At 47.2% G+C, this 18102-nt stretch overlaps 1 protein-coding gene across 1 annotated transcript; it reads right to left on the bottom strand.

Moving 5' to 3' along the window:
- Positions 1-1374: 1374 nt before the first annotated feature.
- On the bottom strand, positions 1375-17754 carry OASL (2'-5'-oligoadenylate synthetase like). Its single transcript, XM_019978107.2, is given in 6 exon segments — positions 1375-2388; positions 2984-3131; positions 6870-7111; positions 10167-10342; positions 11766-12057; positions 17374-17754. Coding segments are annotated over 6 exon segments (1530 nt in total). The 5' UTR covers positions 17566-17754; the 3' UTR covers positions 1375-1908.
- Between the last annotated feature and the right edge of the window lie 348 nt (positions 17755-18102).

Raw genomic sequence — 18102 nt, forward strand, 5'->3', positions numbered from 1 at the left:
TATTTTGGTCCAATGCACTTTGATTCTTATCCACTTATTCTACAAATTCAGAAGTCTATTTGGGCATCAGAAGTAACTTAGGGACCTTTGTGTCTGTGGCGGGGTTGGGTAGGGGGCAAGGGGCTTCTAAGGTGGTGCTAGTAGTAAAGAACCTGCCTTCCAGTGCAGGAGATATAAGAGACGCAGGTTCAATCCCTGGGTCAGGAAGATCCCTTGGAGAAGGGCCTGGCAACCCATTCCAGTATTCTTGACTGGAGAATTCCATGGACAGAAGAGCCTGGTGGGCTACAGTCCATAGAGTGGCACACAACTGAAGCGACTTAGCAAGCACGCAAGCACGTCTGTGGTAAAAGTCACATAATATTTTGTTGTTTAGTTACTAAGTCGTGTCTGACTCTTTCGACCCCATAAACTGCCTGGTCCAATGTCCATGGAAGTCCCCAGGCAAGAATACTGGAGTGAGTTGCCATTTTCTTCTCCAGGGGATCTCTCCAACTCAGGGATCAAACTTGCGCCTCCTGCATTGCAGGTTGATTCTTTACTGCTGAGACACCAGGGAAGACCACATAATATAAAACATACTATTTTAACCATATTTAACTGTATGCTTCACATTGTTGTGTAGGGGACTTTTTAAAATGCAGATTGCTTTCAATATCCTAGGGCTTTGCTACTACTCTCAGTATAATCCGTGAACAAGCAGCATCAGCAAACTCCAGAGCCTGTTAGAAATTCATAGTCTTGGTTTCAGCCTAGACCTGAATCAGAACCTGCATTTAAACAGAATCTCCAGGTAATACGGACTTCCCTGGTGGCTCAGCAGTAAAGAACCCGCCTGCCAATGCAGGAGATACGGGTTTGATCCCTGGGTCAGTAAGATCCCCAGGAGAAGGAAATGGGAACCCATTCCAGTATTCTTGCCTGGGAAATCCCATGGACAGAGAAGCCTGATGGGCTACAGTCCATGGGGTTGCAAATAGTTGTACTTGACTTAGCGACTCAACAACTGCAACAACAATAGGCTATTACGGAGTATTGAGTCGAGTTCCCCATGCTATACAGCAGGTTCATATTAGTTATCTGTTTTATATGTAGTGTGTATATGTCAGTCTCAATCTCCCAGTTTATCCCTCCCCTTTCCCCCTTCACCCCTGGTAACCATAAGTTTGTTTTCTACATCCATGACTCTACTTCTATTTTGTAAATACGTTGAGGGGATTTTTAAAACTACATCATCCTCCATCTCCCAGACTTCCCTTATCTCTATCTCACTTTCCACACAGTCCTTACTTTCCAGAGTTGAGAGGCTCATATGCTTAGGCTATAACTCCCAGGACAGCCTTAGCACCTGTGGAAATAAACGAAGACCACCCAAAAGAGAACAAACGAAGTTTATTTATTTCCAACTCGCTATAGCCAGGGAGTTAGCCACCATCCCTCGCCTTTGGCAAAGACACCAAGGCAAGGAGGACAGTGAGACAGTTTTATAGTGGCATAAAGAGAAGGCTTCAGGTATACCCCGACTGAGGTTGTTTGCATGGGAAGCTGGAGGTGGGCTAATTAGAAGCAGAGCATCCTATATGATTGGTTAGGGAGCTTGTTTGGATTTCTTTCATCAGTCCTAAATTGGAAGGGAGGGAATAGGGAGGCTAGTAGTTGTTGACCAAATCCTGATGGTTTCCAGTTAATTGATAGAATGGTTCGGCTTCCAGACTGTTGGCTGCAGAGCTTGTGGGTCAGAATTCTATTGTCAAACATGCTCTGGATATTGTTGGTTTGCATACCTAGTCTCATATCCCTCGTCATCCCTCTACTGGCAAGGTTAGGTGAAATCGATGGGACCTAGATTAAACAGCAAAAACGCACAGGGAGATGTTTCAGAAGAGACTAACTGGGTGGAAATGGAACCTATTCAGCTGTCTTTTTGGAGAGGATGAGGCTGGTGCTGGCTCAGACACCACAGAAACCCAGACTCCACTCATCCTGCAGGACTTGGCCTTGCAACTCTAGCTGTTGCTTCTTTCTGAGTAGCCCCTCCCTCACTTCAATCTGACACTTCAGGTCAAGGACTAAGCTGCTGGAGTAAATGGCAAAGGTGTGGCTCCCACCGCTGGGATTCTTCACAAAGACCTGCATCTCAGGAGAGACGATCTGCAGCAGAGAGACGCAAGCGTCAGAGAAGATACTGTAATCTGCCAAAGAGGAGATGTTCCTGAGGACCTGTCGCTCCCCACCAGGCTCCTGGAAGGACAGACGCTGTGGGGCCGAGGACTCCAGCTTACACTGGATCTTCTCTTTAAGCTTCTGTATGGACTCATAGGGGTTCACCTGGATGATGAAATCCACACGACCCCACTGCTCCACTGTCACGTTGATGTCTCATGCAAACTGGAAGGGAGAGGACAGAGAGGGGTTAAATCCACCTTCCGCTGTCTGAGGACAAACGTGCCCTTCAGGGATTTCCCTGGTGATCCAGTGGTTAAGACTTCACCTTCCAGTACAGGGAGTGTGGGTTCGATCCCTGGTTGGGGAACTAAGATCCCACATGCCTCGTAATAGAAAAAACTGAAAACATAAAACAGAAACAACAGTTGTAACGCATTCAATAAAGACTGAAAAAGTAGTCCACATTAAAAAAAAATCTTAAAAAAAATTCTGTTGTGTGGATGGACATTAAAAAAGAAAAAGTGCCTTTCACCTGTCCTTGTCTTTACAACAGCAGCAGCTGCAAACATTTTGTTTGGTTGCTAAGTCATGTTCGACTCTTTGCGACCCCATGGATTGAAGCCCACCAGGCTCCTCTGTCCATGGGATTTCCCAGGCAAGAATACAGGAATGGGTTGTCATTTCCTTCTCCAGGGGATCTTGTGGACCCAGGGATCAAACCTGTGTCTCCTGCACTGGTAGGTGGATTCTTTTCCACTGAGCCACCAGTATCTCATTCTGAACTTCTAGCCTCTGGCAGCCAGAGAGGAGACATTACCTTCAGTTTCCAGTTGGGGATGCATGTCTCATTGTTGTCATAGCAACAGGACTGTTTCAGGCAATGTCGGGCACTCTGAGCCACTATATCCCATCTGTAGCCTGTTGCCACATTGTAGGTGGGGTCAGCCGGATCCAAGATGATGGGCCTGAAACACAGAGAGAGGGAGCCCAGGTTCTTTCTTGTTTGGAAGCCTGAAGGCCAGAAAGAAATCTTCTTGGCAATCATCTGAGCATCTGCTGTGTTCAGAGCCCAGGGTTGTCAGTCCAAGAGGGTCCACAAATATTTCCAGAGAGTAACAGAATGACGAGGGCTTCCCAGGTGGCTCAATGATGAGGAATCCGCCTGCCAATGCAGGAGACTCAGGAGATCTGGATTCAATCTCTGGGTCAGGAAGATCCCCTGGAGGAGGAAATGGCGACCCACTCCAATATTCTTACCTGGGAAATCACCTGGACAGAGGAGCCTTAGGGGGCTACAGTCTGTGGGGTCACAAAGAGTCAGACTCGCCTGAGTGACTGAGCAGCAGCAGCAACAGAATGAAGAGGGTTCTGTTTCCAAGAATTCCTCAGGACTTCCCTGGTGGTCCAGTGGCTAAGACTGCACTCTCAGTGCAGGGGGCCTGGGTTCGATCCTCAGTCAGGGAACTAGATCTTGCATGCTGCAGGTAAAGATCCCACAGGTAGGAACTACGATCGAAGATCCTGACTAAATGCCACAACTAAGTCCCAGTGTGGTCGAAATAAATGAATAAATACTTGAAGTAAATTTCTCTTGGGGAGAGTATTTTAGGTGTTTGTAAGGAATCTTTGAAGTGTACAGAGGTTGAGACCCCCAAAGCCATGATGGAACAAGAACAGCGGTCCCTCAGGCAGACCACACCAGCGTGTGGGCCTCTTAAGTTCAGAGCTTTCACTTTGCTGAACAGACTATGTAAATGAGTTCAAACCTAGAGCTTCTGAATTGCTTTGGAGGATAACAATACCGCTGGTACCATTTACTGATGTTTCCTGAGGCACGGGGTCAATCTCTGAGTAACCTATTCTAATCCCTGCAACAATTCTCTAAAGTATGACAGTGATGGTGGTGATGATGATGATGGTAATTTCTGCCCACTTTACAGATGAGAAAACTGAGGCACAGACCTCCCTAGGTTCTCCCAACCTGAACATGGGATTCTGATCCATCTCCTCCGTCTCAACGGAGGGGAGGTTGAGCTTCCAAGTGTCTCTCCTCTAGGTGACTGTTGAATAGATTTTTAAAGACTATTGGCTTGAAGGGGTCTAATAGCTGACTGAGGTTGCATGGGGTGACCATAGGTCTTGGATGTCAAGCCCATGATGAAGCCCTAGCGCTTGTGTGGTTTCCTGTTGTTTTATTTGGCTGAGCTGGGTCTTAGTTGTGGTGTGCCAGTTTTCATTGTGGCACGTAGGATCTTGGCTGCGGTACATGGGGTCTTTTTAGTTGTGACTTGTGGGATCTAGTTCCCTGACCAGGGATCAAACCCAGGCTCCCTGCATTGGGAGCATGGAGCATTAACTACTGGATCACCAGGGAAGTCCCAAGACCTGGCCCTTGTACCCCAGGAGCTTTTGACTTAGGCATGAGCTGAGACTTTATCTAAGTGACAGAATGTGTTAGCAGGCTAGTGACATGAACTGGACACTTTAGGCTCCATGCTTTCAACCCCCAGCATCCCTGGCTCCCTGAAATGCTCCTGCCTGATGGAGTCAGGGAGCAGTGCCACTCCATCCTGTGGATTCAACTCATCTGATCCAAGTGACCCACCAGGTGAGCTGGCATGTGGAGCCTCTGCCTAGTAATCAAATTAGTTCCCTCTGGAGTTTGGACCAGAAATGATGGATGTTCCTCATCACCTTGGGGTAAGAGGGGAGCAGGGCAGGTATGGAGAGAGAAACAGAGGCAGTGAGAGGGTAGGGAGCACATGGGCCATGAGAGGGAATGACAGAGAAGAGGAGTCTATACTAGTTTGCCTCAGGTCCTGATGGTTTTCCCAGGTCAATATTCTGGGCATCCATACAATAAATTGTCTTTTCATAAGGAGACCTGGTTACTCTTTCTTGTTTAAAAAAAAAAAAAAAAAAAAAAGACCTGATACTCACATGCTGCTGCTGCTGCTGCTAAGTCACTTCAGTAGTGTCCGACTCTGTGCCACCCCACAGATGGCAGCCCACCAGACTCCCCCGTCCCTGGGATTTTCCAGGCAAGAACACTGGAGTGGGTTTCCATTTCCTTCTCCAATGCATGAAAGTGAAAAGTGAAAAGTGAAAGTGAAGTCGCTCAGTTGTGTCCGACTCTTCGAGACTCCATGGACTGCAGCCTTCCAGGCTCCTCGTCCATGGGATTTTCCAGGCAAGAGTACTGGAGTGGGGTGCCATTGCCTTCTCTGGACACTCACATGAGGGAACAATAAATATTCTTATGATATTGCTTACAGTGACCTAAAGCTTCTAGTACAAAGAGTTGTCTCAGGCCGGGTTCTCCCAGGAGCAAAACCTAAGATGAGGATTTGAGTGCAAGTCATTTATTTGGAAGGAGGTGCCAGGAAGCACCAAAGAGCAAGTGGGAAAGTGAGACAGGGACAGGAAGGATGCCAATAAAGGATATGCATCAGGGTGATTATCCCTGTGAGCAGCTGGGGCTTGGACTCTGAGAACTAGTGTAGAACACATGACCCAGAAAGAGTCCCTCCATCTGAGATGGCAGGGAGCTGAGGTATTTACACACCAATCCCCACCAGTCACTAAGGGAAGCTGAAAACCCACAGGCAGAGGGACACAGGTGCCGACAGCTGGAGGTTGAACCAACCTTCCCTGAAATGGTAAAGGCCCAGGGGATACAAATGGGCACAAGCAACATGTGTTACAGTACTGAACATTTAGCTGGCATCTATCATAGACTAGATACAGTGGCCCTTCACGTATATTTTCTCTGACTATCCTAAGAGTCCTGCATGGCTGGTGCCAATTACTCCTGTTTTGGGCTTCTGTGGTGGCTCATCAGTAAAGAATCTGCCTGCCAATGGAGGAGATGGGGTCAATCCCTGGATTGGGAAGATCCGCTGGGAAGGAAATGGCAAAACACTCCAGTATTCTTGCCTTGGAAATCCAATGGACAGAGGAGCCTGGTAAGCTATAGTCCATGGGGTCTCGAAAGAGTTGGACAACAACAACAACAACTCCTGTTTTATAGACGAGGAATGGAGGCTCACAGAGATGAGAAAACGGCAGAGCTTGGATTTAACTTGGATCTCCATGGTTCTTTTTAGTTTCTCATGCTGGGAAAAAGCACTGAAATGGTCTTCTGAGGGCAAGAGGATTAACGTAGAGTGGAGTGATAGCTCAAGGAATGAGGAAAAGGCTTATAGCCCCTAAGGCCCTGGCGATTTGAAAGGTGATCACCTTGAGATGTCAACTGTGTCGGGGTGAGATATCTGCTTTTCTATTTAATAAAGTCCACCCAGGCTTCCCTGGTGGTCCAGTGGTTAAGAATCCGCCTTGCGATGCAGGGGACACAGGGTCGATCCCTGGTCCAGGAAAATTCTACATACAGTGAAGCCCAGAGTAGCCACAGCTACTGAAGCCCGTGCACCCTAGAGCCAGTACTCCACGACTAAGAGAAGCCCCTGCAGCGAGAAGCCTCTGAACCACAGCTAGAGGGCAGCCCCCGCTCACCGCAAGTGGGAGAAGCGCATGTGCGGCAACAGAACTCAGCACAGCCAAACCGTAAAATAGACAAATCTTTAAATATATATATTATATATAGTGATTTTATATATAAAATAAAGCCCACCCAGGAAACTCGATACCACCTTTCCCTTAATTCTCTTTCTCTGAGATGTGGCTGGCACGCGACGATCCAGTACCTCTTTTCTTTGAGCTGGTTTCTGACAAAGTCCTCAATGACCGGGTTCTGCAATGTGTAGTACTTGGTCCAGTAGATGCAGAGACGCTGATACTTCGTGAGCAGCAGCAGCACAGTGACCAGGCCTTTGTCCAACCTGAAACGCTCTTTCTCCTCAGTACCCGTTTCCCAGGCATAGATGGTCAGTAGCTCAAGGGCATACATTGGGGGCAGCTCCGCCCTAGGGCACTTGGCTTTCACATACTATTGAAAGACATGGGAAGAGAGAGAGAGACCCCAAGATTCCTTAGAAGGATGACATTGGACCCGAAACTGGAAAAATCCAAGTTCTTGTCCCAGCTTTGCTACCTACCGGCAGTGTATTCTTGGCCAAGTCACTTTTCCTCTCTGGCCTTAACTGGGTTTCCCCATCTTAAAATTAAGCAACTGGGTGAGTCCAGTGGGTTTCAAACTGTACCTGACATAACTTCTGGAATGGAGGGATGAAGAAGTATCCCAGGGAGTGAGCAGGGACTTTCCTGGTGGTCCAATAGCTAAGATGCCATGCTCCCAGGTTCCATCCCTGGTCAGGACACCTAGATCCCACATGCCATAACTAGAGATCATGCCACAGTGAAGGGAAAAGATGCCACATGCTGCAACTAAGAGCTGGTGCGGCCAAACAGATAAACACTTAAAAGAGAAAAAAGGGAATCAGCAGGTTGGGCTCTGTCACAAGCACCCCAAACAAAATAACTCTATTTTAATCTATTTGGGCTTCCGGGAGATTTCTTTTAAAGAAAAATCTTCTTAGCTAAAGAGGGAAAAAATGTGTTTGTGTGTGTGTTGGGCGACTATGTTATCATTGCTGTTTAGTTGCTAAGTCGGGTCTGACTCTTTTCGACCCCGTGGACTGTAGCCTGCCAGGCTCCTCCAGGACTAGGTAATAGCTGAGAATCTGTATTGAACATTGGGGTTGCTTCTCTAATAGGTATGTCTTTCTCCCCCATTGTTTAGTGGCCATGTTGTTTGGATGCGATTGGCCCAATCCTCATCTCCAGGGTTGGCCCCGACTGGACAGGATCACGAGGATAAACCTATTTCCCCTTGCCAAGTGATTGGTTCAAGAGATGCCTGGTGATCTAAGCTGGCTCAATTTGAGTCAAATCTAGTTCTTTTGTTCTGTGGTTGAGAGAAGAGAAGTCTAAGTGAATGTGAGGGCAGGAATAGATGCGGCCATTTTGCCACCATGAGGGAAACCAGCTTGGGGACCAAGTTGACATATAATATTGAGAGAAGCTGTTCCAGATGGCGCTAGTGGTAAAGAACCTGCCTGCCAATGCAGGAGACATAAGAGATGCGGTTCCATCCCTCGGTCGGGAAGATCCCCTGGAGGAGGAAATGGCAACCCACTCTAGTATTCTTGCTTGGAGAATCCCATGGACAAAGGAGCCTAGTGGGCTACAGTCCATGGGGTCGCAAAGACTCAGATATGACTGAAGCAACTTAGCACACACGCACACACAAGAGAATTACAGAGAAACAGAGCTGGAGCCTTCACCAAACGGTGCCTGAAGCTCTCTCCACTGTTGTAGGTTTTCACACATGAGCTGATAATTCTCTTTATTGGTTAAGCCCATTAGCATTGGTTTTTCTGTTACTCTCAATTAAAAAACAAAAAGAAAAAAATTAGAATTTCTTCTAATTTCTAAAAAATTACCCAGGTTAATGTTCTATTTTTGATGGCTATATGAGGTGGCAGTGGGGAGACAACGCTTTCTTTCTTTATCTCCTACCCTCAGTATTAGAGAAGGAAATGGCAACACACTGCAGTATTCTTGCCTGGAAAATCCCATGGATGGAGGAGCCTGGTAGGCAACAGTCCATGGGGTCACAGAGTCAGACATGACTGAGCAACTTCACTCACTCACTCACCCTCAGTATATGGCTATACATAGTGCAAACTTAAATGATAAATTATTCCAACTGACATCTCAAAAATTTTTTTAAAAAATGATTTTGTGTGTGAGCATGCACAAACTTGGACATCTCTGAGATCAGTGATATTCTTACAGTTAAGATTTTGTGAAATCAAATAAAACCCAGAGAATCTAACTTACACATTCCTTGGCTCCAGTGGATGAATTGGTAAGAATCAAAAAATACTTTCGAATCATAATTGTAAATGACAACTCCTGGGATGTTACATAGTCTCCAGATAAAAATGAACTAACAACCTTTTTAGCATCACAGGACTCTAGTTCTGTTTAACGTATCATATACTCTTTGTGTCCTTGAGGATTGATCAACACGTCTTGTAACACTTGGTTAAATAAAAATTCTCAAATAAAAGAAAACATCAAATGAATAATACTGAGTCAAGAAACTTTCAAAAAACCATATGCAGCCAACATCCTGTCTTAGAGGCAGAGTCTTTTAGGCTGTTTGTTTTTAGGTCGTGTGGGGACCGTGGTTCCCTGACCAGGGATGGAGCCCAGTACCCCTGCAGTGCAAACGTGGAGTCTTAACCACTGGACCGCTGGAGAAGTCCCTCAGAGGCAGAGACTTGTACAAAGAAAGGGCTATAGAAAATAAAGCTGGTATGTTTTTCTGTGGACATTGCCAATAAATGTGCATGACGTATTCAGGAAAAAAACACTTTGTACACTTAGCCAAACAAACAAAACAAACAGATCATTCTTTTGAGTTCCATCTCTTCAAATCCACAAAACTTTGGATCATTTCCTGTTTAAGTGACTGACTGGCCAAAAAAACCAATTTCCTTCTTGACTTCGGTGTTGCTAATATCTGAAGATACATCACAACCTTTGTTGAGGTGATAACTATGTAAGGAAATGCTATTTTCCCACATACACATACTAATGTAAACAAACTTTCATAGTATCTTGATTTTTATCTTTAAATACTATTTTTTTCTTTTTTGGTATTTTTTTCTTTTTTGGTATTTTTTTCTTTTTTGGTTAAACCAGTCTAAACTCTGACTCTTACCAATTCTTTTAAAATAAGAAATCATTTTTTTTTTCTTTCTCATTTTTTGTTTGTTTCTGAGTCTTCCTTTCATAAGCGGAGATGACTCTGCTCATCTGGGTATTTGGAAATACCCTTGGTACCATGCAGACATCCTATGTGAAATCTAAAAAGTAGCTTGTCATAAAACAGGTAACTAACTAAATCCTCTCCCTCCCCACGACCATTGCCCCTCCTCACAGTATCCCCCCGATGACAAGTCTGGTTCCTGCCTTTTCTTCTCCTCCCTCCCCCATCTTCTGCTCTTGCCCCCATCAGGCAGCCTCCTCACCTCGAGGTACCAATGTTTTACCAGCCGCAGGAGGCTCTTCAGCTTGGTTGGCTTGTATTTCACGAAGTTTCTCTGCAGCTCGCTGAAGGATGGGGAGAAGTATCCAAGAGTACGGCAGGCCTTAATCAGTCTCACATAGACCTCTGGGGAGGGCTGAAAGTTGGGAACAGAAGGCCCTGAGGAGGCAAAGGGGAAACAGTGAGGGCTTAGAAAGCCCCAGTTGCTAATAAGTCCTCTAGGGTTTTTGTTGTTTAGTCGTTAAGTCATGTCCGACTTCTAGTGACGCCGTAGACTATAGTCTGCCAGGCTCCTCTGTCCATGGAATTTCCCAGGCAAGAATACTGGAGTGGATTGCCATTTCCTCCTCCAGGGGATCTTCTTGACCCAGGGGTCGAATTCACGTCTCCTCTATTGGCAGGCGGATTCTTTACCGCTGAGCCAGTGGGGAAGCTCTCAGGAGACTGCTAATTCATTTGAGTATCTCTCCAGGGAAGCCTTTCAAATCTTTCTGTGTTGTTGGGTGTTGTCATTATAGACATGCCTAAATCGGCTAAGTCTGCTCCTGCCCCTAAAAAGGGCTCTAAAAAAGCTGTGACCAAGGCCCAGAAGAAGGACGGCAAGAAGCGCAAGCGCAGCCGCAAGGAGAGCTACTCCGTGTACGTGTACAAGGTGCTGAAGCAAGTCCATCCGGACACCGGCATCTCGTCCAAGGCTGTGGGAATCATGAATGCCTTCCTCAACGACATTTTCGAGCGCATCGCTGGCGAGGCATCGTCCCTGGCGCATTACAACAAGTGCTCGACTATCACATCCAGGGAGATCCAGACCGCCGTGCGCTTGCTGCTACCTGGGGAGCTGGCCAAGCGTGCCGTGTCCGAGGGCACTAAGGCTGTCACCAAGTATACCAGCTCCAAGTAAATATAATATGCCTAGCCGCTGTTAACGGAGAAGGCAATGGCACCCCACTCCAGTACTCTTGCCTGGAAAATCCCATGGATGGAGGGCCTGGTGGGGTGTAGTCCATGGGGTCGCTAAGAGTCGGACACGACTGACCAACTTCACTTTCACTTTCCAGGGAAGCCTGGAACCACATAGCTTGAAAGACTAAAGGCTTGCCTTCTTGACTGTCCTTCTGGAGAATGAAAAGTGAGTTTTGCAGAAACAGATTTATAGATATAGAGAACAGACCTGTGTTGCCAAAGAGGGAGACAGATGGGTGGGGTAGGGATAGATTGGAAATTCGGGTTTAGCCGACGCAAACTATTATATGTAGCGTGGGGAAACAACCACCCCCAGGGTAAGTGTTCCAGAGTCACCCCAGGAGTTGCTCTAATGCTTTCCCTTCCTTGACTCTCCCTTCCTCTCCAATCATATATTTATCTGCATGATTCCTTGATAAATCTGTTTGCCCCATTGAACCACAAGGATAGCCAGAGCTGAGTCAGTCCCAGGCATTTCAGTCGCCCAGCACCCAGCACGGGATGTGGGTTGAATGGGTGCATGCAGGCGTCTGCACGTGGCCACAAAGGAGAGGTGAAGGAGCTGTGGGTCCTCCCCCTGGGGAGGGCAGGTGTGTGAGTCAGGTGGGCTTTCCCTTACTCAGGACCCCGTAGGCCGGCACAATGGTGACAGTGACTTGCTCTTCCATCTCCCAGGTCTGAATGGTAAAGGCAACAGCAGAGGTGACTCCGTGGACCAGCCTCAGGTTCTGGGGCTGGAGGTGAAGCAGATCCGGGAAATCCGTGAGCTTTTTACAGAGCATGCTCAGAACATGCTCGTGGTGATTGTGGTTGCTGGCTTCCTCCTGGAAGCTGCTAAAACCGCTCAGGAACATCACCAGCTCCACCTCCGCGTGGTTCCTGAGCACCGTGCCATTCCCGAAGGAGCCCACCTGTGGAACACAGAGTCCCATCACCTCAAGGCCACTGCTGGGACCAGGGAATCCCTAGGGCTCTTCCACGGATGATCCCGTTCATCGATACCTGCCTCACCGATGGGTGGGGAGTACCCACATCACCTCTTTATAGGGGAGGAAAGTGGAGAGGTCAAGACGGCAAGCCGCTCACCCAGGGTCACACAGTGGATGTGTCAAACCCAGGCAGCCGGACTCCACAACCCATGTTTCTTACTTACTCCACTGCCTTGCTTCTGAGACTCAGCCTTATCTGCAAGAGTGATCCCCACTCCAAGGAAACCATCGTCCTCTACAGGGTGGCAGTTGGAGGGTTCTGGGGGGTGGGAGGGGCAGGTCTGAATAATTCTGTGCTCTGTGTGTGTGTGCAAAGTCACTGCAGTCGTGTCTGACCCTTTGGGACACTGTGGACTGTATAACCCGCCCAGTTCTCTGTCCATGGGATTCTCCAGGCAAGAATACTGGAGTGGGTTGCCATTTTCCATCCCCAGGATATCGTCCCAACCCAGGGATCAAACCTAAGTCTCCTGTGTCTCCTGCATTGCAGGTGGAGTCTTTACCTGCTGAGCCATCAGGAAAGCGCCCAGTTGAGGTGGAGGGACTAGGATAATTATCCCCATTGTACAGATGAAAAAAAGGAGGCAATTGGGGGTTAACTGATTTGCCATGGACTCATAACCAGGAGTCATGGTCACAGTCAGACAGAGGGTCAGAACACAGGGTGTGGTTCTTCTGCCTCTTTATTTCCAGTGACCCAAGTCTACGTGCCAGGCCCTGCTTTCTGTGGAAGAGAAGTCTGCCATCTTTATTTTCCTCTTCCTTTGTTTTTGGCCTCACCATGTGGCATGCAGGATTTTAGTTCCCCATCCAGGAATCCAGGAATCAAACCCACAACCCTTGCATTGGAAGCGTGGGAGTCTTAACCACTGGACCTCCAGGGAAGTCCTCCTTTTCCTTTTCCATTTTTCTTTCTCCACCTGCATTCAGAGTCAGCCTTTCTGCCCCATGTAAGAGCATTGTGGATGGCACTCGGTGTGCCGAAGAAAGCCACAACCCCTTGAAGGCTGTGCCCTTCCTACCTTTCCCAGTGGGAAGATACGGGCAGAGAGGGAAGAACATTCTAGAGCAGGCTGTATGATTTGCTCCAGTCTAAACCTATTCCAACCCAAGGATAAGCATTCACTCATATGGGCCAGCACAACTCACCAGATTTTCATGGGAGGGAAGAGGGTTTAAAGCCCAAATAAAGTGCTAATTTCTCAATAGCTGTTGCTCTTTGGGTGTCTCTATTATTTATTAATTTCAAGATTGGAGAAGGTTGCAGGCAGGATTTGAGGGCTGGGTTAATACCACTTCCTGCCGTCAAAACTCATGTTTGAGACATCCTTCCGTCGCACTCACTTGCCCCATGCCATTCTCAGGGTTGGTGGGGTGGGGTGACTTTGGTCTGGGAGGAGTCATACTGGTGCTCCAGGCCCAGAAGAAAGCTCGAGCAAAAGTTGATAACAATGCTTTTGTTTTTGAACATTGACTAATCATTTAGCCTGCACCATTCTATCTGGTTGACGAGGGAGAGATGATGATGATGGTGTGGGTGTGTGCTCAGTCGCTCAGTTGTGTCCGACTCTTTAGGACCCCATAGACTACAGCCCACCAGGTTCCTCTGTCCATGGAGATTCTCCAGGCAAGAATACTGGAGTGGGGGCTTTCCCTGATGGACCAGTGGTAAAGCATCCATCTGCTAATTCAGGAGACACAGGTTCAATTCCTGGTCCGGGAAGATCCCACATGCCACAGAGCAACTAACCGCACGTGCCACAACTGTTGAGCCTGTGCTCTGCAGCCCGGGAGCTGCAACTACCGAGCCCTCGTGCCACAGCTACTGAAGCTGGTGTGCCATGCAGCCTGTGCTCTGCAACAAGAGATGACACCACAGTGAGAAAACTACATTGCAATGGAGAGTAGCCCCTGATATCCACAACCAGAGGAAAGCCCATGCAGCAACGAAGACCCAGACAGAGCATGGCCAAAAATAAATAAATAAAATTATATATATAAAAAAAAATGCTGGAGTGGGTTGCCATTTCCTCCTCCAGGGGATCTTCCTGACCCAGAGATGGAACCTGAGTCTCCTGTATTGGCAGGCAGATTCTTTACCACTGAGCCACTGGGGAACACTTGCCCCCCACCTGCACTGCGATGCTGGTAATGTCATCCCAATTACACAGAAGAAGACTGAGATGGAGGGTTTGAGAGACAAGACTGTGACTCTAAGTTCACCCGGCTAGTGAGGGAAGAAGCCAAGAGTCAAGCCCACGCCTCGTGTCAGAATGTGTGGTGTCTCATTTCTAAATCGCACGGCTTCAGGCTCTGGGTGTTGGGGATGAGAGTTAAAAAGTAACATGGGCCTGCAGCTTCTAGATCCTTCCCTTAAGCAACTGCTCCTAAAGGCAGAACTAGAGCACTGAGCTTCGAGTCAGGAGTCCTAGTGCTAGTCTTGCCTGTACCACCAGCTTGCTGTGTGAACGTGGAAAGTTTCTCACCCTCTCTGTGCCTCAGTTTCCTTAGTGTTTACAGGAAGGATTGGCTGAGACTGTCTGCCTCCAGGACCTTTCATGTTGGGAAGCTGAAGCTGGTGGATTGAATTAAGAACATGTAGGGTTTCCCTTGGAGAAGGCAATGGCAACCCACTCCAGTACTCTTGCCTGGAAAATCCCATGGACGGAGGAGCCTGGCAGGCTGCAGTCCATGGGGTCACTAAGAGTCGGACACGACTGAACGACTTCACTTGCACTTTTCACTTTCATGTATTGGAGAAGGAAATGGCAACCCACTCCGGTGTTCTTGCCTGGAGAATCCCAGGGACGGGGGAGCTAGTGGGGGATAGACTCTGTGAGTCTATGGGGTCGCAGAGTCGGACACAACTGAAGCGACTTGGCAGCAGCAGCAGCAGCAGCAGGGTTTCCCTAGTAGTCCAGTGGTTAAGAATCTGCCTTGCAATGTAGGGGACACCAGTTTGATCCCTAGTCCAGGAAGATCCCCTATGCAGTGGGGCAACTGAGCCCCTGTGCCACCATTGCTGAAGCCCGAGTGCCTAGAGCCTGTGCTCTGCAACCTGACAGGCCACTGTGGTTGAGAGGTCCATGCAGCACAACTAGAGAAAGCCCTGGTGCAATAGCAAAATCCCCAGTGCAGCCAAAAATAAAATAGATAAATAAATTTAAGAATATGTAGATTTTTACTTGATGAATGAGGGGGCACAAGCCATCCATACGGGCAGGTAGCTGCCCCAGCAAGCTCCCCTGTAGGGTAATGAAACTCACGGGGCCATTTGGAGGAAAGACACAGTTTCAGTATACCCATACAAAGGAAGTGGAGTCATAAGATTTATTACTTACACAAACAGATAACTAATGAGGACCTACTGTACAGCTCAGGGAGCTCTACTCCACTCCGTTTGATATTTCCTTCCCATTTAGGTCACCACAAAGCACTGAGTAGAGTATACTGTATACTGAAACTGTGTCTTCAAAACGACTTTTGAAGTGTGATGAGGAAAAACAAACAACTGCGCCCTTTGCTGTACAGCGGAAACTAACATTCTAAAGCAACCATACTCCAATAAAAATTCATTAAAAATTAATTTTAAAAAAGGCTTATTACTACAGATCCCAGAAGCAAGGGGACTCAGTGAACTGGGGAGAGAGCAGGCCTTCTCCCCAGGTCACAATTTAGCAGGGTAGAAAGCACCTAGTTCTTACAAGGTGATTGGGGCAGAGGTTACTAACGTTTCGCAGGCTTAACTTTGAAGTGGTTATTTTATTTTATAATTTAAAAAATCCATCTTGACTCTATATTAGAAAAAACTTTTAAAATTTTTCATTATTTATTTTGGCTGCATTGCGTGGCTTATGGAATTTCTCTGACCAGGAATCGAATCTGTGTTCCCTGCAGTAGGAGTTCAGAGTCTTAACCACCAGACCACTGGTGAAGCCCAATAACTGGTTATTTTAAAAGGTTCCACCAGGAGAAACAAAGCATAAACTTGCAGGGTGCCCAAAATTTATCTAAAGGTCCAGACTCTGGACTTTTGGTGTTAGCAGGATCATCATACTGTAAGGCGCCTAGGCAGCAACTCAGAAAAAGAAAATTGTTTTTTTGTTTTTCCTCATCACACTTCAAAAGTCATTTTTCTCATCACACCTTTCTAGTTTTGATCCGCTTGGAGTATTACCCTAGTTAGGACCAGAGGTGACGAGAGGCAGCTCCTGAAAGGGTTTGGGGGTAAAAAAGCTCAGTGGGGGCAGCCCAGAGTGGAGTAAGAAATCCCAGCTTCACCACCAGCTGTGTGACCTTCGGTGAGTCCTCATCTCCCTGATCTTCCATTTAAAAACAACAACAACAAAAAAAACTTTCCTTTATCAAAAATTGTAAACATAAAAATAGAAAGAGAAAACAAAGAACATTTATACCTCCGCCCCGTCAGATTCAACAAGTCTAAACTTGCCATGTTTGCTTCAACTAAGCACTTTAAAGTAATTTACGGGGACTTCCCTGACTGTCCAGTGGTTAAGACATCACCTTCCAACACAGGGCATGTAGGTTCAATCCCTGGTCTGGAACTAAGTCTCGAGACCAAAAAACCAAAACATAAAACAGAAGCAATATTGTAGCAAATTCAAGACTTTAAAAATGGTCCGCATCCAAAAATCTTAAAAAATAATAATAATAAAATAAATTACAGAAACTAAGGACCATTGTCCATAAATACTTTAGCATTTATGTCCAACCAAAGAGAACATTTGCCCCCACAACCACAAAACTATTACACTTCAAAAAAAAATTCCCATATATATACATATAAAATCTAATATTCTGGCCATGCTGAAATTTCCCCAGTTGTTCCCAAATTATATTCTACGGATGGTCCATTCACACCAAGATTCAACCAGAGACCTTGCATTGCATTTAGCCATTACAGATCTTAAGTCACTGAGTTTGCATTGTGCTCATCTGTAAACTGGGAAGACGAGTGCACACTTCAGAGGGTGTACAAATTAGAGGCAGTACACGTGAAGGGCTTAGGCACGTGCACCCAAAATGTGCACTATTATTAGCTTCCTTACTCAACTTGCTCCGCTCGAGGCAGCAGTGTGTCGGGATGCTGTGTCTTGAGATGTCAGTAGCATGGACTAGGGATAATGAGGCAAGAGGTCCCTAGCATCCTCAGAGACATGGACCCACGGGTTGGGTTTTGCCCAGCCCTGGCTGGGAAATGGAGGGGACCAGTCTCACCCGGATCACCTTCAGCACCTTCTGGTCCAGCCCATGGTCCCCCCGGAAGCGCTGCTTCTTCAGGAACTTCTCCACGGACTGCACAGCCTTCACCACGTCTTCTTTCCACTCCTTGATGTTATGCTGGCACTGAGCCACAAAGGAGTTCAGCCTAGAAGCTGGGGTATCAAACAGCTCCAGGGATACTGCCATCTGTCTTGAGAGTACCACTGGCGGCTAGGTATGCAGCTATGCACCTACCTATCTGCTGGCACACTCACCCTTCTTTAAGGACACTCCTCTCCAGTACCCTGTGGAATAAAGCACCAGAGTGGACAGGAAACCAGGGGTGTCTGGCTGACCTGGGGCTCCTCTTTATTGAGGCTGTGTACTGTGGCTGGTGCACCCCAGACACTGAGTGATGACTGGAAGGTCAGGTGCCGCCTTAATGGGTGTGGCTTTCAGTCACCCTTCCTGTGGCAAGTTTCGTGTCTCAACTGTTAGTTTTCTTTTTATAAGTTGCAAACTGACATTGGCTTGAGGATGGCCCTGGAAGAGGCAACTCCTCCAGCTGGATGGTATCCACCAATCCCATCCCCCTATGTTGTCATCCAAAACAGGCTGACAAAGAGCAGGGACTTGCTCTAGGTTGAACTGAAGCGTGGGAATTCTAGGGTCCCTAGCACAAACTCTGGAACTCCAGTCTGCCCTTTGTCAGACTCTTAACCTCTCTGACCTTCACATAAATAA

The sequence above is a fragment of the Bos indicus genome, chromosome 17, assembly GCF_029378745.1.
Source record: "Bos indicus isolate NIAB-ARS_2022 breed Sahiwal x Tharparkar chromosome 17, NIAB-ARS_B.indTharparkar_mat_pri_1.0, whole genome shotgun sequence".
NCBI lineage: Eukaryota > Metazoa > Chordata > Mammalia > Artiodactyla > Bovidae > Bos > Bos indicus.